The following is a 26,336-nucleotide window of genomic DNA, read 5'->3' as shown; positions in this document are numbered from 1 at the left end:
AAGGTACCGGCTCTGATACCAATTGTTGGAAATATTGAGAGGGAGGGTGAATCAGTTTTCCTTTTCAATTGTTACTTTTACCAATTAGATCACTTATATTTAGAACACAAAATGAACAATAAGAATAAATGATATTATTAATTTATTCAATAAATCAAGTACAATATATGTAGGGCTCCAAGCCTAGATGAAGACACCAATCTTCAATATCCCAGGGTCCAACCTGTATTTGCCAAGCACCGACTTGGACTTCCAAAGCTCCAACCTTGTCAATTTTGAGGCACCAACCTCAAGGGCTCCAACCTTGTCAATTTTGAGGCACCAACTTCAAGGGCTCCAACTCTATATCTGGTTCAGGCTCCAACCTGGTTTCTTGAGGACTCTGATCCTCTAGGGCTCCGACCCTATCCTCCAAGGCACCAACCTTGTCTTTTCGAGGCTCCAACCCTCAGCTTCACTTCGTCAATATGTATTTGGTTATACTTCACGGCTCCCAATGTCTTCTTCAACGAGCCCTGTCAGTCTTTGGTTAGTCTTCACTTTGGTCCCCACGTTACATCATCAATGACAACCTTGTTCTCTTAGAAAGTGTCACCACTACTCTTCATCATACCCAACCCAATTCTCCAAGTCACCTCATGATGACATCACGGTCTCCAATGATCTCCACAAATATTCAATATGTCTTCAAGGTACTCCAAGATGTTTTTCAAGATTCTTCACTATTCAATTTTTCAATATTGGTTCTACAAGGCTTCGAATCTGCTCTCCAGCAAGACTATTTCAACAAGGTGTCTTCTACAATCAACGAGTCAAGATACAAGTCTATCTCAAGTAAGGCTTCAAGAGCTGCTTCTTAATAGGTCTGCACACCAAATCTTTTGAGAACTGTCCCAAAAAGTTGTCTATAATAAATTGTCCCAAGATACTCTTCAAGATCAAATTGCTTCAATGTTCTTCAAGAGGTTGCTTCGGGACTTCCTTCTTCAACTTCAGTTTCACCATAGATTAGTCTTCATATTAGCCTTCAAGTATGCTCAAGATGACTGTCCCAAATATCTTTAGCTCAAGTCTCCACAACACTTCAAAGAATCCTTCAAGGTGTCTTCAAGAAAAGATTCGAAGATAGCCCACAAGGATTTCAATCTCGAGGTCAATTTCCACAATCCTAATAGGTTGTAGCAGCATGGCCTTCTTTCCTATAGCTACACCACCGTACAGCAACTCCAAAATCTCCACAAAAACAATCTGCAATTTAGGATTGTAATCCAAATTTCTGCACAGTTCACACTGCTTCACGTAATGTTGCTTCTGCGGCTAGAAGAGAGGGCCTTATACTAGGCCTCTTGACCCTTAAACAATCCTCCATGGTTATGCAATTCCAAGCCACACAGATCTGAAGAGATTTCTGTAGGTCCGAGGTCTTTATTACCACAGATGGCTGCCAAAATAATTTGTTGTCTGACTTTGAGAAGGAATAACCTAAACAACAGCTCTTAAGTCCTCCTCTCTTCGCTATTCTGTGTTTTTCACATGCTCTTCACCGAAATTGAGTGCTAAAATGAGGTGTCCGAACTCATATTAATACCGGTTTGATGTTAAGATGAATGGACATGTCTTATGGAAGGAGGCCGACATGACAGACTGAGTGTGGGTCGGCTAGCTTTAAAAAATAGGATATATTAACTAAAAAAAATAATTTCTCTTAGACTACTAGGAGTTAGGAGGCAAGTGAGGGCCCATTAGAAAGAGGAAAGAGTCCTCTACAAGATAGTCAAGGAGTCAATATGAAATATGTCTTCAAGATGACATAAATTAATTTTCTTTATGATTGTTCAGAATATTTAGTGCAGAAAATGATTAGGACAACAATAGATCACTAGGGCTTGATGATTAGGACAACAAGAGGTTATTAGTGTGTCCCCAAGTGCTTTGTCATCATGTAAGTCATTCATGTCACCATGATAGTGTATCTGCCATCATGATAGTGTATTTAGCATTCATGTCATCATGATAGTGTAGCATCATGTATCCAATAATAGTGCAGTGATATGTCACCAACCATAGTGCAACATTTATTAATTTTCCATTAGGAGATTTCCAAGTCCTTCATGTCATGTCTTGCCATTAAGTGATTTCCAAGTCCTTCATGTCATGTTTCCAATCATTGTCCATGTCATCAAGTGCTATCACGTATGACATAATCAAGTGTGGTCATTCATGTATAGTCCTTCAATATCAAGGGTAAGGACATCATCCAAGGTCTAGGCTTCTTCATCAAGAGTAAGAACATCATCATGATTTATAGGGCTTCTTCATCAAGAACAAGGACACATGAGGTTATGGTGTCTTCATGGTTAGTTCAAGCATCTAGGACGAGACATCTTCTTAGTGGCTTGACATCATAATGGCATCATTAATAACTTGACATCTTCATTATTGGTATCCTTATCAAACAAGAGGGACTTGTCATCATGAGCAAGGACATCATCATAATATGCATCACAAGAATATTTGCCATCCCAAGAATGCCATATTGACATCATTGACAATCTTGATTAACAAAACAACTCCAAAATCCTTGATTTCTGTGTCAATCAATGCGGCCTAAAGAAACCAAAATTCTACCCTCAAAACCCCAATCAAAACAGGTCAAAATCTCCTCGGTCAATGCTGATCCTGAAGTCTGAAATTCGGCTTGTAATTTTCTACCCAGAAAACCGTCCTCTGTGACACACGTGTGAGAGAGAGAGAGAGAGGGGTTGCCCAAGCTGTACAAACCAATCTGATGAAGAGAGAGAGAACACTGTGTGAGTGATGGATGTCCAAATGAGGTGTGAGGTCTCTTATATTTATAAACTTCATTGTGGGTGAAGAGACACATCCATTGGGCTTCTTGAGCCTACATTAAGCTGAGGCCGACCTGAACAATTTGCACATGTGTGGTCATAAATTCAAAATCACACTTCTATTTGTCCGAATGAGATGATCTTTATATCAATCTTGGACCTCTCGAAAAGAGGAATTCAACGCAATCATCATCTCCGTCAAATGAGTTGTCCCAAGGTGGAATTTGGCCCTAGTTTCCAATTTTAACAGGTACCCACCCCATAATCACGCTGGATCGGTTGCCAAAGCAACTACCGAATCCAGAGGCTCACCTCCACCCTGAATCGTCAAGGGATTCAAGAGGCTTATACCTCCACCCAATGATGATCATATATATAAGCCCATTCACGACTATGGGCACTACCAAACCAAGTAGTCTTCTATCGACAAAAATATTGGGAATCTAGAGGTTTATTCCACCTGCACCCGAGAGCAATAAATAGCACACAAGCCCAGACAGTGCCATACCTGCCTATCCCCAAACAAGTCACACAACATAACATACACAGAACACAATGTCGCATACACATAACACAATACACATACACATGGCACAATATAACATATACATATACACATGTACAATACATGCACACATACACATTACACATTCTAACATAGAATCCAAATACCGCACTGTCTCTATTTATGTGAACTAGGCCATATTGCCTCTTTTGTTGTTCCCCATTCATAATCTTTGCATGGGTAAAATGTAAGGGTCATGTTCTCATAAATCAATAGGAATTCCTTCATTTTCATCAATATGTGTTATCCATGGGTGGTCATATTTCCATTCGAATGGCCCCTGACAACCCTGTTAGACAAAATTGGCAATTTCATATATATATGCAACAACATAATCATGTATTTAATGCATAAGCACATGTGCAATAAGGTTAGGTTTAAGAGAGCTCCCTTTTATTGTCCATCATTTCCATGGACTCAACCAGCCTACTTGGTTGTCACATTGTTGTCATGCGTCAATTTTTCCAACCAATCATGTTTTCATTGTACTTGTTATCATGTTCATATTCAGTATGTGATTCATGTGTTACCCCTTTCTCGAGAATCAGTGGCTTCCCTTCCACCTCAGCGAACTTACTTCAAGACCCCCCAAGTATGTCATTAATGGTTAGAAAAATCAATAGGCAATGCATGAGGAAACAATAAAAGCAACATCGCAAAAGGAAAATAAAATCTATAATCACAATCATAAAAGAACTGCAATAAAAAAGCATGTCCATGCTTATTCAACAATCATTAAACAACTAATCACAAGCTTAAAGTTTAAAGGAATAGCATAACAAAATCAACAAGTAGTCCAAAATTTGACTCCATGTCCTGAGTCCAACACTTATGATATTGTCAACCACCAACCATCAATATACATATATAACAAAATTTGTTTCCCTTCCTTTTTAGCTTCTGGGGATAGTCTCGTTTTAGGTGCTCTTCCCCATAAGACGAACCCCAAATAGGTATTCTTTCCTTCTCAGACTCACAGGGTCTTTTTTTGCCACCATTGCTTCCCTTCTCCAAGGGTTGAACCTGGCATGCCAATTCCTACAAGTCATCCTGCAGTTCCTCGTTCCAATATGCTGGTTCTTACTATTGCCTCACAATTTTCTTTATCTCTACCTTGTAGACCTTGAGCTCAGTTCCAATTCCCTTAGTTGAGCCTTCAAGTCTTCTATTCCTCCCATGTGCTACCACACACAGTCAACTATTAGTTCATAAATGAAGAATAGAAAAACAAATATACATACCAATGGTCATATTTGCCAAGTGGACTCTACATGTTACCTTGGTACATGCAACCTCATTAGTATGCATCTCATATTCATAAGGAGCAGAATGCATTCAAATCCTATAGGCCATTCCAAGTTAGCATGCATTGAAAGATTGCTATTGCAAAAGTTACAAAACAAAATCCAACTTCAACTTCTCTACAACTCAGTTTTATCTCCTTTGCATGATTGGATCAAGCCATAGTTGGAAAGTAACCCAAACTCACAAATCCAAATTGTAAAAACTCTCATTTGAGTACACCACTGAAAGATTTGATTGACTTGTTCCATTATAGCATAAAGACCACAAAATCATGCATAGCTAGAGAAACCTATCTATACTTTCCTTTTCGACTTAAGTAATTGATCAACCTACCATGACAAATGCCATATATATAAAGAAATTGTTTCTTACTAACAACTTCCTCCTCTTCCATTCTCTTTTGTTTTGGTAGATAATATAATGTTATCCTATGCTCCTTTTGAAAGTGAACAAGGTCATTGTAGTAATAATACTTACCTTTCACAATAGTTCTCAATTTTATTTGAAGAAAAATGAATATTAAAATACATATTTCTACAACTGAGAATATTGTTTGTGTTAATTTGGATTTCAATGGAGATTTTTTTGTACTTCAAGTGAACCCTTCACGCATCTTTAGGAGCAGTCGAAAGATGGAGAACAATGGTATAGATAAAATAAATTGAAGGAATACCATACACAAATTTCATTTGAAGTCTCACCTACCTGCGGAACCCTGGAGGTGTTGAACCAAGAATTGTAAGTGTAAGGTTTGAATCTTGCTAAAACATAGTTTTCTTCTTCTTGGGATCCATGGGGAATTATGTTTCCCACATCATAGAGTCTTTCCACTGTTGCTAAAGCCTTCTCAAGATGATCCACAATCAACTGTGATGCATTTGCATTGCCACTACCATCTTGTAACACTAGGTTATAATTCCCCAAGGGCACCTAGAACTACCCATCCCTTAATAAGGGCAATCACTTTTGTGGAAGTCACATTTCTAAGTCCATGTCAATAAAATTCTCCATTAGTTCAACTTTTGAGTATTATAGAGCTTCAATTCACCCACTCCCTGATGCTATATCTAACAATTGAGTAGACTAGATCCTAAACATGTAAAAATTGTTGAAGCCTTTTCTTGTATGATTCTTTAACTATATATTATCTACATGTGGAATACAACAACAAAAGGGTGAAGTGCTTCTTTCCAAGATTCCACTCAATGTGGAGAAAATATTTGCTACATTTAACTATTTCCAGCTTTGAGAGGCTTGAGCTTATAGCTAAACAACTTGCACTCATCTTCACGGTGATGGATATACTCTTGATTTAAAATTATTAGTGTTTAGAATAAATCTGTCTCATGATTTCAACATTCAACTAAAGAAAGAAGGAGGGGGGATATTGCATTGATTGTCTTTGTGTTCTTGACAACTTTAAAGTTTATTTGCAAGATAAATTAGCTTAAGTGAATTCATTTTGAAGGAGACATGAAATTCACGATTACTTCCAATAACTGTGCATCACCTTAATAACAATTAGCTAGTTATTTACTTCAAGAACATGAATTGAAGTAAATTTTTTCCCTAAAATAAACACCAACAAATTGAAGTAAAATTATTCTTGAAAAATAACACTAGCATGATTGACGCTCTTTCATGCTTGTTCAACACCTGTGGCCCTAGAGTGAGTAATACCTCTATCTAATATCATGTAGGTGACATGAAAAAGTAGGTCTATCAACGAGAATAATGATATACTCAACAACAATCTTTCCCGTACTGTCTAGAAGCAAGTTGTTTGAAGACTATATCAACTAGCTCCCAATGGCTTCACTGGCTTTATTCTAGATGTTTACTAAAGTTGATCAAATAGATAGCAGGAAACTACAGGAGAAGATGAGAGTTGTCCATAAGGAAAGAGAAGAAAAACCAGCATAGAATTTGAAATATCATCCTAATCAGCACAAAGAAAGTGGCAATGAAGGGTTTATAGATCAAGTCAAATTTGAGGTTCAACTACTTAACAATGCAACTTATGAAGGCAATATGTTACAGACAATTGGAAAGAAAGACATGTATTTGGGTGTACTATTTATAGCTGAATGTTTCATAAACAAACAACATTTTATAGAGTCTCAACACACACCAGCAACAAGTGCTTTTGCATTATTGCAAAAAGGTGAAGAGAATTAAATCTGTAATTTTCTCTTCTCATTCTGAGATATGACCACATAACCAAGTACAAGCACAGAAGTGTGTCACAAAGCCAGATCATTTGATAGAATGTTATTATTGAATCAATTTGAAGGAAAATACATTTAAATATAAGATCTAAATCTAGATCTACATGAAACACTCTAATTAATTTCAAAAGCCCTCGATATGAAGCATTGCTTTCCTTTCCTCATTAAGAAAAACAACCATTGTGAAAAGCTCAACCAAGAGATTATTAACTTCTTTTTCGCCATATGCACACATTCAACATACGATGACAAATTCTCCAAAATATATTAAAAAGCATTTTCATCTTAAACCAATGAGAAATTAAGAGATATATATAACATTCTCTTTGCCACTATGACTTCAAAAGGGTGTAGAGCAACTTTTTCATTTACTTCATGCTCATACAAGCACCATCATTTCAACACAATCATCTTGCACTATTGCCTAGACTACTATGAAGGAGTCATCACACCTCACCTTCCATGGACATGTACCATGGTGCTATCATGCCCTTACAGGCCATGAGAGCTCTAATACCATGTTGAGAAATAAAGATGGATATTCAACACTTGTACTTTAGGAAAGAAATGAAGATAAGCACTCAACCCTTTATAAACAATATGTAAAGGATCAGGATGATTTGTAAAAGACTCCTTCCTTTATCAATTGTTTTAGAGGCATTGCAAAGGATTAAACACTCGATTTTCACAGAGGCACTCTGAGGCACTTCATCTCTTTCCATGAAAGAAGTTTGAGAGGTCCATTGAAGGACTTGTGAGATCCACAGGGAATGCTTGCCAGATTGGTGTTTACAAGAAGAAATTGAAGAATCTAATTATCCAGAATTCAAGCTCAAATAGAATGTCAGAAACTGTTTTGAAAAGTAAAAGCCCAGCTCAAGCACTTCTCACCAAATCCAAACCACTAGATGAAATGTAAACAAACACAGAAAGTAAAATTTATGGCATTCGCCGCTAACTTCTAAACCATTGTTGTAAATGGCTGAGGCCATACCCAACATAGTAGCACCCTTAATGAAGTGCAGATAGGAAAACAATTTGCAAATGCCCAAGGAACTAAATAATAAACTTGTGAGGACACCCTCAGAAATTAAGGACACAATTCATCACTGTGTCTATCCTGACAAAGGATTTCTGTAAGCTCTTGAATGAAAATTCAAATGACATAATTAAATCATCAAAGACTGCATGTTACACGACACCACAATTTTGTTCTGAGTAATGTTATCAAGAATCCTACCCAAACAACTTCAAGCAATTTTAATAAAATGTTTACCTCTTCGGCCTGACATGTCCTTGGGAGATCTCAGTGAACAACAACAATTTGGAAATCAAGAGAAAATCATATTTCAGTAAACTAACCATCTCCCAAAATCTAGTGAACTCAGAACAAAAGGTGGGATGCTTGTAGCAACAGCCTTAAAGTGATTGCGCAATCAGGAATTCATGCCAACTGTCTAACCATTTTTAGCATGCATTACAAAATTTGAAACTATGTTTTATGTTTTAACAATAATGTTGGCACCCGAATATTGGGTTATCGTTTTGTATGCTCCAATGGTATCCCCAGGAAGTGCAGAGTTAGAAGGTTTGCGTAAGCCCAAGAATAAATGTTGGCTGGGTCAATGTACAGGTTGAAATGAACGCACATAGGTAATACTGTACAATACTGTCACCTGGTGTCTCGAAACTAACTGCAATTCACCCCATAAAGAAACATAGATATCTGAGTTAATACTTGATGTTGATGAATTTGGTGACATCGATAGATTGGAAAATAAAGTAATGACTCTGGTTGTTGTCATTGAAGGCGAATCAAGCATTCATATGTGTAAACCAACTCTGATTCAAAGGGGTATTCAGATATTGAGTTAGAATGCCTACATGAACAACACGTATTCCAATATTTTTTAACTCAACAACGATATTATGGAAGTCATCACATCCCTATCCATAGTATGATAGTTATGAAGACCCAGTGAAGCATTTGCTTATGTATCTTGTTGAAACATTTAGGAGATAGTACATTAAAATATCAGAGATTTGTAATATAGAGGTCAAGGGGTAGATACTTATCAGATTATAGACTTAGTTGATTGGAACTAAGTCTGGGACTAAGCTTCTCCACCCAACCGTAGATTGGCTTGCACTGAAATATTGTTTTTCCTACAACCCAGTGACCCTCGATCCAGGTTCCAGGGCATGAGAATATTGCTCAAAGGACCAATAGCTTCGAATATTCTAAACAACTCTCCTCTCTATCTGCATCGAATCTTCACCCTCGACCCTGTTCAGTGCTTGTGTTCTCTTCGATAGGGTACTCTCCCAAACAATGTTCAACCCTCTTTTTTCTGTTTCCTCTTTTTTTAGGTCATCTATCTCAGTAAGCAATTAGCAGTTGTCTGGAAGGGTAGTTGTGGAAAAATTGCAGAAACTGAGACCAATAAGGGCATCTTTGCAACGATCTTTCTTGGCTTACCATGCATCTCACTCAGCAATTGCATCAGTTTGGAATAGCAGTTGTGGCGAAACCAACAATGTGGAGACTGGTTGTTGCAATATGTCGTCTTTGTTGCATCATCCATCTACATTATAGGTAGGAAATTCTTCCTATGTAGCTAATGACCCTCCTTGTGTTTGTAAACGCAACAGATTTGTCATGGAATTTTGTCTGCCACTATTATTTATAGATTCAATGAGTGCATTTATGCAATGATTCACCATGTTTCTGCTCTCTGTAAGGGTTTGGGTTTCATTTTGTGTATAAGTTGAGTTAGAGGAACTATATTTCCAAGACCCTGCAAGATTCTCAAATGAGGAGGCTAAATTGAGGGTTTGTGATCCAGAAGGATCCTCCAATTGATCCAATCACAAAGTGCCATAGAATAGGTTCATTTGGTCTTTGGAAGCATCCATGCCAACCACGCAAACAAGACATTGCTTCGCATGTCACCCATGTGCCTCAATGATCTGTGTTTTCTTTTGCTCAGATTACAGCACCTTAGATCGATTCAAAAATCAGTATACAGCTTGGCTTGTATTTGCATCTGGAGGACAGTGCTTTGGAAACGATATAACGGAGACGAGACAACCACTTATGGTGGGGAGATAAGATAATTTCATACAAACTCTAGGTGAAGGATTTGGCCAAACAGCCATCACAATGATGTAGCTAGGGTAATAATGCGCAATGGAAAAGTGATGGATTGGCTTGATCCTCAAGCCATTATTTATAGCAGCTCGTTGTTGCTTGTGGAGTTGGTGCTTTGACCACTAAGGGGATCTGTAACATTTTGCATGCTACCTCTGTAGCGTTCATGGCATATCCATCCAATTCCTTCATGGAATTGTTGGGTATAGCGCCACCTTGCAAATCTGATTTGGACAAATCACAGACTTTTGTGTGGAAGGCCACTCTCTTGCTCTCTTTGCATATCCCAACCTTCAAATCCATTGTGAAGCTTTGTGTAGACTAGTGAAAACTCATTTATTCCCTTTGCATTGCATGTGAAGGAGTTGAGTTTTTGCATATTGAAGTTTATTAACCAGTGTTGAAAATATGAGTATCGGCAAAATATCGGCGAGGGTCCAGAAAACATCTTATCGGCAATAAATATCGGCAAGCATAAAAAATGCATAATATATTCATTTTTTTCAGATTTTTAAACATATAAAGCAATAACAACATGAAATAAACACATTGGCACATAAATATGAAGAAAGCACTGATATATATGATGTCAAATAGAAATGATACATCAAAGGCGATACCAAATCCTGCTGATCCCTGATAATTGTCCAATCAAGGACTCAAATGTGGAGAACCAATACAAAATAACATCACATATATAAAAGTATCTCATCATCATGAGTTATATGTAGCAAAACAAATAAAACTAGCAGCTATCTATCTGAAATCACTGCTCTCTCCCCCTTTTACGGGAAAACATGATGGGCTGTTTGCCAAGCCTGCCCCTAGTAGTAGAAGGCCCTGGCCCTGCCCCTGCACCTAATGTCAAATAATGAGTGCTAGGTATGGAATTGTGCTCTCCTATATCTATAACAGATGGTGTTGATGTTGATGCTTCCACAATGTCCTCCTTCGGGTGTTGCTCCTCCTCTGAGTCCTCCTCCTCTTGCTTCCCCTGTTCTAATGGATCATTTGGCTCTAACCATGAAGGTGACTCCTCCAAGATGGGCTCCTCAGACTCCACCCTCCACTGAGACAATATATTAATATTGTCTAAGGAAATGGCATCTGGATCCATTGGTGCTTCTATTTGCCTCACTCGAAGTCGGATGTTGTAATGCACATACACTAAATCATTGAGGCGTGCGAACTCCAACCTGTAAGAGTGTCAAAAAAACTAATGAGTCTTGACTCTTGACTCTTGACACTTGAAGGTCATAAATTAAAAATTAAAAATTACAATAAGTGTAATTGCTCAACTGAAGGCTAGAGCTCAAAGTTATACCTGTTGCGCTTTTTTGCATGTATTTTCTCAAATACACTCCAATTGCGCTCACACCTTGAAGAAATACATGTTTGACTCAAGATTCCTATGGCCAATTTCTGCAAATTTGGTGCCCTTGCGCGATAGCTTCGCCACCAAATATATACAACAAAGTAAAGAAATAAAAAATTCAAAAACTTAAAACATAATTAAACTTTCAAATAAAAGTTACCTAATTGAATTTAAAAAAAATAGAATTATAAGTAAGAAAATTCTAGATTGAAAATTCTAATTTCTAATGAGTGATGACTTGTCACTTACGTGGCATGACGAGGGTCCTTTCCCTAATAGCATCATCAGAGCCAAATAGGCCAACACAATCCCGATAAAACTATATCTCGCGATTGATTTTGCTACGAGGCTCAGGATCAAGAACTATCCTATGAATACAAGAATAGAGCCCTTCCATCACCTTGCCATCAAAATCAAAGCTGCATTTGTATGAAAATGCGGGGTTGAGGAAGAGTGTTGCTGCATGAATGGGTTGATAAAGCATCCTTATCCACCGACTATCAATCACATCCCATAACATCATATGCCTATCAAGGCCAGCGAAACCCTTGTCTGCATAATAAGAACGAATGGCCTCCTTCGCCCTATCCATGGCCTCATACAAATAAGCCATTGCAGGCTTCTCCCCATCTACCAATCTGAGAACCTTTACTATAGGTTCACTAACTAAGCATGCTTCTTCTACTCCACGCCAAAACATCTCAGAGTACACCATTTTTGCAATGGCTTTCCCGTCCTGTCTCCTGTTGTATCTACAATTACGCCAGTCATCAGACACAAACATTTGCTTCAATTCGAACTGACATCGAAGCAAAGACTGAAGAGTAATAAAGTTTGTGGCAAAACATGTGCTTGCAGGACGCTGCAACTCCTTGTTTCTAGTGAACTTCCTCATGAGGCTAAGAACAAAAGCATGGTTATAATAAACTTGGAGACGCTCCTAGCCATATCAACCACTTCCTTGATGAAGGAGAGTTTCCCCATATCCTCAAGCAGCAAATCGAGACAATGTGTTGCACACAAAGTCCAGAACAATGTGTGATGCCTCTCCATAAGCATCTTGCCGACAGACACATAATTAGTTGCATTGTCTGTTATGACTTGCACCACATTCTGCACACCAATCTCCCGAATGAACCCATCTAACAACTCACATATCATTGTTGCATCTTTGATATGTTCTGATGCATCCACTAATTTAATAAACATGGTACCTTTAGGACAATGTACCAAGAAATTTAGAAGGGTCCTACCCTTCCTATCTGTCCAACCATCAGACATCATTGTGCATCTAGTAACTTCCCATGTTTTTTTCAACTCCGCCAATCTAGAGTTGATGTCTTGCTTTTTTGCTTGAAGAATTGACCCCCGCAACTCCTCATATGTAGCACTTTTGTACCCTGGGCCCACAACAGCAATAGCATCACACATTGGCTGCCAAAATGGATTGGTTTTGGTGATGCTAAGAGGTAAGTCGCTCCAGAAAAGACACCTCCCCATGACTCTATCTGCTTCTTGCTTCACCTTTTTTTTAACAAGTGATTTTATGCCAGGTTGTGATCCATGTCCTGTTCGTGGAACAAAAAATGATGACCTCACACTAGCAATAGTAGGTGATGCTGTGGAGCCCCTCCCACTACCCTCAACATCAAAATCAGGAGAAGATATCCTGAAATATCTACCTGCACGTTCAGCGTTGTTTCTTTCTGTCTTTTTCATCAATTGCCTCAGGAGCTTTTTGTATAAGCTCCGGACTAGAAACTGTACAAATCCCAACATCATGTCCAATGAGTCTAGCCAGATGGTATTTCAATCGTGTAACCCCTCCTGTCATCCTAGTCCCACACAATTTGCATGTAAGATATGCCCGATTTGTCCAACCATCAGGCTCCCCATACTCCCAAAATGGGTCCAAGGCTTTTGGCATATTTGAATTTTGTAGTGAGCTAACTCAAACCTAGGGCACCAAAAAAAAATATTTGGAATTAATAAGTAATAACCACTTCATTTTACAAAATAATTGTTTTGCTACATTATTTGCAATGTGAATTCAATGAGAAACCATAAATGACAATAAGAGGGTGCATTTGAAAGTTAAAAAAAAATGGGGTTTGTTGTCCAAATATGGAGAAAACCCTTGCATTTGCTCATGGACATGAAATCATAGCAAATGGGAAAAAAAAACAAGCAAAATGTTTGTAAGCAAATAGGCAAGCAAGGATAATCCTAAAACTATCAAAAAATTCATTAACATAGGGCTTTATTTGAACATACCTGTTAATGGAAGAAATGAAATTGTTTCACTGTTCTTCAATCTTATATCAACAAAATCTTCGTTGTTGGTGACGATAATGGCTATTCAATACTCAAATCCTCCTTGGCAGCAAGCACATAGCTCTCCCCTTCCTTCTCTAGCAATCAAAAATGAAAATGAATGAAAAAAACAAAAAACAAAATCGGCCTTTTCTAGCCGTGGCGGCAATTTTTTTCTGTGCCTGGGCGATATTTTGCGTCGTAGCGCGATATTTTCCCGAGATATCACCGATATTTCGGAAATATCGCAATATTTTCAGGGAGAGGAAATATCGCGATATTTGCTCTGCAATATCTCGTCTTCCCGAAAATATCGCGATATTTGCGAATATCGGCGATACTGTCAACACTGCTATTAACTGATGTAAAGAGGTGAATTGATGTACTTTACATCCTTTTGAATGGATCAGTTTGTCAATTGAGGTGGAACTGAAGATGTAGTCCATATAGGTGAACTCTGTTATCAATTTGCTGACTATTGCCTATGTTATTTCAATTCTGACTTTAATTTCAGTCACTAAATAATGATTTTTAGCTAATTAAGCCAATTTTGAATGCAACTGCAAGAAATTGAGAAGCTAGTTACAAGAATATAAATTAATGGATTTTTTTAAATGAAGCTTTTAGCATTGATTTCAAATCATTGTGAAATGGAAAGAAAAGAAAAGATCCTTGCTGGAAAGGAAGGAAGTTGTTTTGGAGACTCAAGAGTAGAGCTCTATGTCCAGGAAAAGGAGATGATAACACAAAAAATTCACGACTTTGCAAACCATTGCAAAAGTGTAAATACTAGTTGGGAATTGCAGGGACCTAATGGTTCTAAGTTGTCAAATTTTAGAGACTTGGCTAAAGTGGGGTGAATCATTTTCTAGATCTATTTAAGGAAGATAATATGGTATATATAGTTGGGGTGGTCAGAATGGCCACATTTTTCCCAAGTTTTGTATCCGAGGAAGACATGAAAACTTGGATGGAAAATATTTCTATGAAAAAGCTCCAAGAGGTTTCACATTCTTTCCAAAAGGATAAAAGCCCAAGGTCTAATGAGTGGCCCGTGGAATTTTTTCTTGGGTTCTATAAGGTTTTGGAGGAGGAACTCCAGAAGGTGGTAGAGTAATCAAGAGATTTTGGCTGCTTATAATACTACTTTTATTACTTTGATTCCTAAATTAAATGGTCCTACTGATTTTAAAGAATACAGGCCTATCTCCCTTTCTATTTGTATTTACAAAATTGTTTTAAGAATCATTTTTTTCTGTTGACACCTAATCATAGGGATTGGGTGAACAACTATAATTAGTGTAAATAAATAATAGAGAAGATGGAGAGTCATCGGGAGATGAACTGAATAGTCACTCCCTCTTGTATATAATAATGAACAACCCGAAAGAATAACATGATTTGATTTGAGGAGTTACCTCCTGGTCTGACATGGTATCAGAGCTCAGGTCTCTAGGTTTAGGCGTTCTGCATACACCTTTGTAACTCCTCTTTGTTCGGGCTCTTCTACTCATCAGATCTGCCATTCTGGCTAAACCAGGCAACTCTGACGTTAACGCTTCCACTGGTCTGATAGTTTATTCATTGACTTGAACGTTTCTGTAGCGCTGCCTTCTCTGCTACACTGCTCTTGTTGCTGCTCGATACCTGCATACAAAACACTCAGCCTTTTCTGCGCTCTCCCCACCGATTGCCATACCCAATATATATGGTATCGTAACTGCGATATATATGGTATTGTAACTGTGATATATCAACCAGCTCTGGTTTAAAGGCCTCCCAGTTTTGAATGCTGCTCCCATACGACTCCACGAACGGCCCTCCTCCAGACACAATCCATACCTTGACCCTTGGCATATGTGAATCCGCTCCAGTATAACATTGTCCAAACAGAGCAACAAAAGGATTAGAGGCCAAGTCATTCCCACTATTCAGCCTTTTTTAGTGCTGCCTTCTCTGCGCCATCCGAGAATACACAGTCACATGGCCAAGAACGCAACAACAGAGGCCATTGCGTAATCAAGAGACATGTTCTTCGAAGAGCCATATTTTCATATAATATACCTGGAGATGTAATATGATGGTGTTTCGTAGGCTCCGTTACTTTAAACGGGTTTTGTTATTTCGTTCATTGTCCTGTGGCTCGTCTGTTTACATTTTTTGTACAAAAATTGGTCTCGTGGCTAACGGTACTCTATTATACATCATACTAGTGCTTCTATTTGTTTTCCCGTTGTTTTTTTTTCCAAGCCCAGTGGAGGCGAAGCAGGTTATATCAGAATACACCTTCCCCACATAATACCTCTGTCTTCATATATCAGAATCAAATTTTTTTTAGGAGTAAAATATTGCAGCAAAAGTATTTTTTTTTCCACAGTACACAAATTTTACAATGCATTCATTAATATCTATTGTGGGAGTGGTTCTCAATGGGAAGGAGAATTATCCTGAATGGTCTTGGAAAATCAAACACACTCTCATTTTTAATAAGTTGTGAAAAGGAGTGTGTGTTGGAGACAGAGACAAAGAGCCAAAATAGCCTACCTCAAACAAGGAATTCGTCATTTGGGAAAATAAAAACAGCAAGGCTTATGCATTGATTGCAGCATTAGTAAATGAAGAGGTGAGTCGCCATATTTCACCATTTTCAAATGCTTTCGAAGCCTTACAAAAACTGAAGGAACTCTATGACTCACAATCTGCACTTGAAGTTGTTCAACTCATGATTAAACTCTTCACCCTTGAATTACAAAATAATGATCCTCTTGCTCTTGCATCAAAAGTAAAATCTATAATGCATGATATCAAAGTCACTAATGTTGAACTGGATATTACTCTGATAGCTTTTCTCAAGGCACTTCATCCTCCCACTTACTCAAATTATCTTGAGTCATTACAAGCAAATGGAAACCTCAAAGATATTACCTTTGACTCCCTTGTGAAAAAATTTGTTGAAAGAAAGAAAGCTTTTGACAAGTAGACAGCTCCTGAGTCTTCTGAAGAGGTTATATGCCTTGCTCATAGAGAAAAGAATCTTGCTCAAGATTCTTCTAGAGGAAGAGGTGGTCGAAGAGGAAGAGGAAGAAATTTCAGAGGGAGGGGGGGCAGCCACTCTCAAGGAGAGAAGTCATATTTGCACTGCATACGCTGCAAAAGAGATGGATCACATGATGCATCCACATGCAAGTTGCCTTGGGACAGAATTGAGAAGGCAAGAAATCAACCCAAAGGTAAAACTAATGACAAAGACAAAGGTAAAGCACCTGAACCCGCTCACTATATTGTGGCCCACTGTAATATTGGAGTAAATGAAGGCTTATTTAATGCTTCACTTGCTTCTTGGAAAAATGATTGGTTGCTTGATTCAGGAGCAACTTGCCACATGACTTTTAGAAGAGATTTTTTTGAAGAATTTACTGACAATGTTGATGGAGCAGTATACTTTGCAGACAAATCAAAACTCAAGCCATCAGGGCTTGGCACAATCAGGCTTAAATTGCCTGGTCTTCCAGACTTTCTTCTGCATCATGTTTGTTAAAATTGGACAACTAGGTCCAAACTCCATGTTCTGATGCTCAGATTAAGAGGCTAATATTTTTGTTGGATTCCTCTTTCTGAGAGGTGTAAAATCCATATAAAAATAGTCTTAATCCGATGAGCAGAACTTATATTTTGAATTTATTATTCTTAATAAATTATATGTGCAAGGTCAGCCAGTTTTGTAATGTAGGCTCACATGCCCAACAGATGTGTCACACACCCTCATTGATGGATATATATACAGGAAAAGTTGGAGAGAATTTGAACATAACTCAACTCACATCTTCCTCTCTCATCCTAAAAGTACGAGCTACCAGGAGGGTTGTTGTGACACATGCTGGGCTGGCTGACCAAAGGAGACTTTGCTGGTTGAAACATCCTGTTGACCGCCGAAACAAACACATTCATTTTTCTTGTTTCTGATTTGTCTTCTGTAAGATCTGCTTATATGTTCTATCTGCATTTTGCTTATCTACTTGTATGATTGCTGTGAGAAAAGTGAAATTGCTCTTAGCATAGAACATCTACAAAACTTTACATGGTATCAGAGCTGAGGTGAAGACAAACTCTATCTATAGCAATCATCATCGAAGAAAATGTATCCTTGAGGTAATCTCCTCTCCACGTCTGGGTTTTTGGAAGGAGAGAACCAAAAGATACGCTGGCCTAATGGAGACCCAGCCGCAGTCATAAAGGATCTCAACGCAGTAACTGAAGCTATGTACACGTTGTTGCACGTTGTACACTCTGGTAGCATGGTTATACATGGAAACATATATATGCAGTCTATGTATGGAACCGCAGCAAATACCCTATACGCTGAGCCAACAATGAACTATATACGCACAGATATATATACGCACAGTTATATACGACAGTTATATACGCACAGTTATGCAATGAAGACACCCACGCAGCCATATACGCAGACATATATATGCACAGTTATGGAATCCTAATACGCTGGTCATTAAGACACTTATACGCAGAGCACAGGTCATGAAGCTGTAGTCATAACCGCAGTCCAACATGGAAGTGGAACCGCTGTAATACAACGTTGTTGGTAACAGCGTGGCAAAGGATACATGCAGTCCTGTTCACACAAAGGATTCACGCAATGGATAAAACGCAAATCTTATACGCACTCCTGTTCACACAAAGGATACACGCAATCTTGATTCACGCCAAGGATAAACACAGTTCTGTTCACGCACAGGATTTGATGGGTACGATAGGCACCGGAGTGGCTTTCGCGTGCGACGAACAGTTTAAATGTAACAGAGCACTGGCCATTGTTAAAAGGCAACACTGATCGACTATAACTTACCTCCGCTGTAGCATCTAGAATGTCGATCCAGGATTTGATGGGTGCGATAGGCACCGGAGTGGCTTTCGCGTGCCATCGACTGTTCTTGGATCTACAACTGAAACCCTATCTTGTTAATGGAGGGAGGGATGGTGGGTTTGCATCAGATTCCAAGCTTATCATCTCTTTATCCCGAGCAAAGATGCACGTCGTGCCGAATACTGCTTTTGTGCAGACCTTGAGGCTTCTCCAGATGACTGATACGGGCTTTTGTCCAGTTCTCTCTATTTACCACAGGTTTCTTTAGTCAGTTAAACGTAATGCTTGTTGGTTGATTGTCGGTAGTCTTAACCTCAATATGGGCGTTGACAGACTTACGATGAATGGAGAATTTCTCCTGGAAGGTGGTGATCAAATACTGGTGATAGCTTCTCCCATGGAGTTTAAATGATAAAAGGATCTTCATGCAAGAGGTGGATACGCTGGGCATTATATATACGCTGACGTTGGACATTCATAGAAATATATATATACCCACGCAGTCAATGAAGAAGCTGCTATCATAACCGCAATCCAGTATGGAAGAGGAGCCGCATGCTTATAAAGAGGTAAACGCAGTCAATGGGAAGATTTCGTTGATTCTCAGCATACTTGTGATGGGAGTCTTACTCGCTGTCACAGTATTCAAATATAACATAATGCAGTCCTGATGTGTTATGAAGAGCAGTAACAAATATCATAGTCGAGGTCCTGATAAAACCAGTGTTGCACACATCGCGATAAAATCGTAAAATCGCGATTTTTTAATTTTGCCGATTCAAAGCGCGATTTTTATCGAAAAAATCGCCCCTTTTTTTTATAGCGATTTTTATCGAAAAAATCGCGATTTTTTGAAAAAATCGGAAAAAAGCGGGAAAAAATCGGAAAAATCGGGAAAAAATCGGAAAAATCGGGAAAAAATCGGAAAAAAGCGGGAAAAAATCGTTTGGCACAAAAATATTCATTTTTTTTCAATTTTTTTTCAATTTGTGCCAAACGATTTTTTCCCGCTTTTTTCCGATTTTTTCCCGATTTTTTCCGCTTTTTTCCCGGCGCCGATTAAATCCCGATCGCGATGTGTGCAACACTGGATAAAACTAGACATGAATCATGATCTTGCATTCCTGTGATCTCCGGGTAATGATCTTCGTGCAACAAGGTGCAGAAGAGATGTGACATCAATGATCTCAGTGACAGGGATCACATTAATCATCATCATATATATGTATAGAAGCATGATGTAATAAGACTACATAATGATGTAAAGAGCAGCATGATCATGATCTCCCAGATATAATCATAAAGGTGTATGTAAGGGCTGTGCTGAAGGAAAACATACAAGGGGACCTTTCCCCTCAAGTGTCACAAAGACATCTGAGATATTGCAACTGATCCATTCTGATCTTTCCGGTATGTTGCCTGTAACATCCCTGGGGGGATGTTCTTACTATATGACATTTACTGATGACTTCTCTCGCAAAACCTGGATATACTTCTTGAAGAAGAAGGATGAGGCTTTCATGTGGTTCCGTACCTTCAAAGCCCTGGTGGAAAATATGACCGGAAAGAAGATCAAGATTTTGAGGACTGACAATGGCACTGAATATGAGTCAAATGAGTTCAAAGACTTTTGCAGAGAAGTTGGCATTAAGAGGGAGACTACCACTGCATATACTCCTGAGCAGAATGGTGTTGCTGAACGCAAGAATAGGACTATTGTGGAAGCTGCCCGTGCCATGCTATGTGACCAGGGTCTTCCAAAGTTTCTGTGGGGAGAAGCTGCAAATACTGCTGTGGACATTCAAAACCGATGCCCTCATTCCGCTTTGGACTCCAAAATTCCCGAAGAGGTTTTCTCTGGTAAGAAACCTGATGTCTCACATTTTAGAATTTTTGGATGTCCTGTCTATTTTCATGTGCCGAAAGAAAAGAGAAGTAAGCTGGATGCTACTGGGAAGAAAGGAATGTTTGTGGGCTACAGTGAGACTTCTAAGGCATATAGAGTCTATGTACCTGGTCAAAGGGAAGTAGAGATAAGCCATGATGTCACTTTTGACGAAGATGCTTCCCTGAAGAAAGTAGTAGATCTTCCTAGATCTGAAGAAAACCATGAAGAAAGACCTGGAAATCTGGAAGAACCCCAGGATGAGACTATGCCTGATGTTGAAGGGCCAATGGACCCTATTGATCCTTCCCCTTCTCTAGGAAAGAGGCCATCATGGCTCAGGGACACCCTCGAAGATGCTGAGGGTCATGCTGCCCCAAGGGGAACATTCCGAGAAAGCAAGAAGCCGTGTAGATACCAAGGGTATCTAGCTGCCATGAGTACTATTATACAATCTGAACCTGGATCTTTTGAGGAAGCCATCAAGCATCAAGTCTGGAAGGATGCTATGCATGAAGAATATGAGGCTATTATGAAGAATGATGTCTGGGATGTGGTCCCGAGACCGAAGGACAAATCTGTTGTCACCGCTAAATGGCTCTACAAGATTAAACATGGATCTGATGGGAGTGCTGAAAAGTTTAAGGCAAGATTTGTTGCCCGTGGCTTCTCTCAAAAGGAAGGAATTGACTATGACGATATATTTGCACCTGTGGCTCGATATACCACCATCCGATCCATCATAGCCCTTGCTGCTATGCAAGGATGGAGTCTTCATCAGATGGATGTCAAGACCGCTTTTCTGCATGGTGCAATAAAGGAAGAGGTGTATGTAGAACAACCTCTGGGATTTGAAGTTCAAGATCGAGACACTTATGTCTGCAGGTTGAAGAAAGCCCTCTATGGGTTAAAGCAAGCACCCAGAGCTTGGTATGAGAGGATGGATAGTTACTTGATGAAGCTGGGCTTCACTCGAAGCAATGCTGATCCAAACCTTTACTTTAAGGTTGAGGAAGGAAAGCCTCTCATTCTAGTGTTGTATGTGGACGACCTCTTCCTGACAGGTGATGACCCTCTCATTCATCAATGTAAGAGGGAGCTTGCTGCTGAGTTCGAGATGAAAGACCTAGGACTGATGCACTATTTCCTAGGCCTGGAGGTCTGGCAGAGACCTGGAGAGATTTTCCTTTCTCAAGGAAAGTATATTGTGAAGCTTCTGGAAAGATTTGGGATGGTGGACTGTAAGTCCGTGTCGACACCAATGGAACTCAACTTTAAGAAGTTGAGTGGCAGCGCTGCAGGGCCTATCTTGGCCAATCCTACTGAGTATCGTCAACTCATAGGAGCTTTGATGTTCTTAGTGAACACCCGTCCGGACATATGTTTTGCAGTGAATACTTTGAGTCAACAGATGGTTGAGCCTCATCATTTTCACTGGGTTGGTGCCAAGAATCTTTTGAGATATCTTCGGGGCATGATAAACCATGGGCTGAGATACACTGCCGGGAGTGTGATACTCCGGGGATATACTGATGCCGATTGGGCTGGCAGTGAGGTGGATCGTAAGAGCACATCTGGATGTTGTTTCAATCTTGGTTCTGCTTCGATCTCATGGATGAGCAGGAAGCAGAAGTCGGTGGCTTTGAGCACCGCGAAGGCCGAATACATTGTTGCTAGTATGGCCTGTTGTGAAGCAGTTTGGTTGAGGAAGCTCTTTAGTGAGTTGTACCAACATGTGCTAGATACCACTGTAATACTCTGTGATAATCAGAGTGGGATTCGTATGACTGAGAATCCTGTGTTCCACGACCGATCCAAGCATATTGATATCAAGTACCACTTTATCCGGGATATGGTACAGCGAGGCGCCGTAAGGCTCGATCATATAGGAACTGATGAGCAGGTCGCGGATACTCACTAAGCCCCTGGGGAAGGTCAAGTTCCTAACCTTCCGTGAGAGTCTTGGTGTCGTGGAAAGACCCTATGATATGGGTCCTGTTGGACGATGGGCTCTGGGAGCTCTGGGGGGCTTTGGGGATAGCTTCTCGGAGCTATAAGCACTCATAATGCTTCTGCCCCACCCTTGTGATTATTGAGCTGGTTCGCCACTCATTTAATCTGTGCCCCGTATGCATCCTACCCATTGAGTTCAGGGCTCATGGGAAGTACCTCTCATTTGGCCAATGAGGTGTGGAAAAGCTAGAGACTATTAGCAAAGACTGATGGACGCATCAGAGATTGCCGTACTCTCTATCTAGGATGGCATGGTCCAACCACTTGATCTGGGATCAAGATTTGTGAGGTCTGGGACCTCTGGACTGATTATGTCAGTCGGGGAATGATGTCTTTGTGACTGACCCACTTCTGTTCTGAAATAAAGAAGCCAGCAAAGCAAGTTTCGGCGGGATGACTCATGATGTTAATTGCACTAATAGATGGAGTTCTCCCTAGTTGAGAGGGAGTGTTAAAATTGGACAACTAGGTCCAAACTCCATGTTCTGATGCTCAGATTAAGAGGCTAATATTTTTGTTGGATTCCTCTTTCTGAGAGGTGTAAAATCCATATAAAAATAGTCTTAATCCGATGAGCAGAACTTATATTTTGAATTTATTATTCTTAATAAATTATATGTGCAAGGTCAGCCAGTTTTGTAATGTAGGCTCACATGCCCAACAGATGTGTCACACACCCTCATTGATGGATATATATACAGGAAAAGTTGGAGAGAATTTGAACATAACTCAACTCACATCTTCCTCTCTCATCCTAAAAGTACGAGCTACCAGGAGGGTTGTTGTGACACATGCTGGGCTGGCTGACCAAAGGAGACTTTGCTGGTTGAAGCATCCTGTTGACCGCCGAAACAAACACATTCATTTTTCTTATTTCTGATTTGTCTTCTGTAAGATCTGCTTATATGTTCTATCTGCATTTTGCTTATCTACTTGTATGATTGCTGTGAGAAAAGTGAAATTGCTCTTAGCATAGAACATCTACAAAACTTTACAATGTTCTATATCTCCCACAGCTGAGGAGAAATTTGTTGTCCTTGTTCCACATCCGCTAGCGAGGACACTCCATTCATATGTTTGATGGCAAGCTTGAGGTGAGAAAAGCATCAGACCACTCACTTGTCATGATGGGGATAGAAGAAGAAAGGCTTCTCAAGCTGCAAGGTACCTCTGCTCGTGCACAAAATTTCTCATACAATTCTCATTATGAAGAAGGTACATTTCCATCAAGTTTATTATGGCATGCTAGATTTGGACACTTGAACTATGATAGCCTCCGCTTGTTGAAGAAAAATGGTGTTACTGGTTTGCCTACAATTCCTAGGAAACTTAAGCAATGTGATGCTTGCATTCTAGGAAAGCATAGCAAATAGTCTTTTCATGATTCACATTCCAGAGAACATAGAAAACTTGAACTCATTCATTCAGATTTATGTGATCCAATGCCTGTTCCTTCTGCAAATGGAAATAAATATATGATGACATTTATTGATGACTACACCAGAATGTGTTGGGTTTATTTATTGAAGAACAAATCTGATGCTTTTCAAACATTCAAGAACTTTCATACATGGATTGAAAATGATGCACAATCTCATATTGGCTCTATTCGCACTGATAATGGAAAAGAATACACTTCAAATGAATTTGAAAACTATCTTCGCCAACATGGGATCAAACATCAAACAACTGTGCCTTATAATCCCCAACAAAACAGAGTAGCTGAAAGAATGAATAGGACAATCTTAAATATGGTGCATTCCATAATGTTTTTCAAAAATGTAAAATTTATGTTTTGGGTTGATGCAGTTCTATGTGTTGTATATGTAAAGAATAGATGTCCATCTAATGCTATTAGAAACAAGACTCCTTATGAAATGTGGTATGGGCACATTCCTTCGGTAAAACATCTCAGGGTCTTTGGTTCCACATGTTATGCCTTGATACCAAAGATACATAGAAACAAACTTGGTGCAAAAAGTCGTAAGTGTATCTTCCTAGGGTATTCAAACACCTCCAAAGCATACCCTCTCTATGATGAAGTCAATAAAACGTTTGTTGTATCTAGAGATGTAATCTTTCTTGAATCATCCAAAACTAACAATGTTGTTGAGCGGCAACTTGATTGCTTGGATAGATTCGCAAATGCAAAATCATTTCAAGAATTTGATAATCAGATTCCACATCTTGAAGGGGGGATTCCTATACTAGATCAATCTGTGGAATCTTCTTCTAAAACACTCTCTCCCCCGCATGAAACTCCAACAACGGATGATACTTTGAGTGATGTGATTGACATAATTGGGAAACTCAATCTTGATTCAGTCCCGACTCAATCAACAAAGCAGCCTGGACCATCTGAGAAAGGTCCCCCAAAGTGGCTGACAAAGACACTTGAAAGTGTTCATCCTGATGAGGTTGGAAAGACAGGAACTAGAAATTCAAATCGACAAAATGGAGGTGATGTAGATGACTCTGATTCACCTGTTGATATGGATGTTTCTTATGATTGTGAATTGAATTTATCTACAGATTTTGAACAAACTTCCTTCAAAGAAGCTGCTTCTCATGATGAATGGGAAAAAGCGATGCAAAAGGAGTATGATGCTCTGATAAAGAATGGCACTTGGAAGCTGGTTGATCCTCCATTGGGAACCAAACCAATTGGCTGCAAGTGGGTCTACAAAAACAAGTATAAAGCTGATGGCTCACTTGACAAGCACAAAGCCAGGCTTGTGGCAAAAGGTTTTGCACATAAAGAAGGGGTCGATTATGAGGAGACTTTTGCCCCCACAGCAAAATGGGCTACCATCCGGACACTCTTTGCCCTAGCAGCTCAGAACGGTTGGAAAGTCCATCAAATGGATGTAAAAACTGCTTTCTTGAATGGAGATCTAAAAGAGAATGTTTTTATGTCCTAGCGTGAAGGATTTGCTATGAAAAGACATGAACATAAAGTATGCAAACTTGTGAAATCCTTGTATGGCCTCAAACAAGCACTGCGAGCCTGGTATGAAAAACTAACTGAGCATCTTCTAAAACTCAATTTCAAACATTATGATCTTGATGATGCAACTTTGTTTGTCAAGAAGGTTGGCAAAATAGTTGTATATCTTGTGGTATATGTAGATGATCTTTTGATAACAGGGAATAATGAGAGCTACATTGCATCCATAAAAAAGGAATTGAGGAAAGGTTTTGAAATGATTGATTTGGGTTATGTTCATTACTATCTTGGTATTGAAGTAACTCAACATCAGAAGTCCATATTACTTTCTCAAAAGAAGTACACTGGAGATCTATTGAACAAGTTTGGCATGACTGAATGCAATCCTCTAACTACTCCAATGTCACAAAACTTAAAGCTCACATCCATTAGTATAGACAGCTTGTAGGAAGTCTCAACTACCTAACTACTACCAGACCAGACATTTCGTTTGTTGTTGGAATCCTCTCTAGGTTTATGCAAAAGCCTTGTGAGGGACATTGGTCTGTTGCAAAAAGAGTTCTAAAGTACTTGAAGGGAACTCAAGACTTTGGAATCAAGTATACACAGGTGGGCGACTTCAGCTTGATTGGATACTCTGATTCAGACTTTGATGGAGACAAAGAAACTGGGGTATCTACTTCAGGTTATGCTATGAGTCTTGGCTCAGGAGCTGTCTCCTAGAGATCACGCAAACAATCAATTCCAGCGGATTCCACAACAGGGCAAAATATGTGGCAGCAGCTGAGGCAACAAAATAAATTGTGTGGCTCAGGAAAAT

At 39.3% G+C, this 26,336-nt stretch overlaps 2 protein-coding genes across 2 annotated transcripts in view; both read right to left on the bottom strand.

The window, feature by feature from the left end:
- Positions 1-4,498: 4,498 nt before the first annotated feature.
- The window catches only part of LOC149180037 (KIN17-like protein), a 34,001-nt gene continuing 12,163 nt past the window's right edge, over positions 4,499-26,336 (bottom strand). Inside the window, exon 2 of the mRNA XM_089415869.1 lies at positions 4,499-4,595. The gene's annotated coding sequence lies outside the window, so the exon portion shown is untranslated. The remainder of the gene's footprint in view (positions 4,596-26,336) is intronic.
- On the bottom strand, positions 10,668-17,536 carry LOC149180038 (uncharacterized). Its single transcript, XM_089415870.1, has 2 exons — positions 11,423-17,536; positions 10,668-11,294 (listed from the first exon to the last, which is right to left on the bottom strand). The coding sequence occupies exon 1, from the start codon at positions 12,366-12,368 to the stop codon at positions 11,793-11,795; it is 576 nt and encodes a 191-aa protein (XP_089271996.1). The 5' UTR covers positions 12,369-17,536; the 3' UTR covers positions 10,668-11,294; positions 11,423-11,792.

The sequence above is a fragment of the Pinus tabuliformis genome, chromosome 3_2 (assembly GCF_031772625.1).
Source record: "Pinus tabuliformis cultivar Carrire ecotype Pingquan chromosome 3_2, CPIR1, whole genome shotgun sequence".
NCBI classification, from domain to species: Eukaryota; Viridiplantae; Streptophyta; class Pinopsida; order Pinales; family Pinaceae; genus Pinus; species Pinus tabuliformis.
The sequence above is the reverse complement of the archived record's forward strand: the minus strand, read 5'-3'. Positions and strand labels throughout refer to the sequence as shown.

Excerpts from the sequence above, each read along its gene's own strand:
- LOC149180038 (XM_089415870.1), bottom strand. The coding sequence starts at position 12,368 with ATGAGGAAGTTCACTAGAAACAAGGAGTTGCAGCGTCCTGCAAGCACA.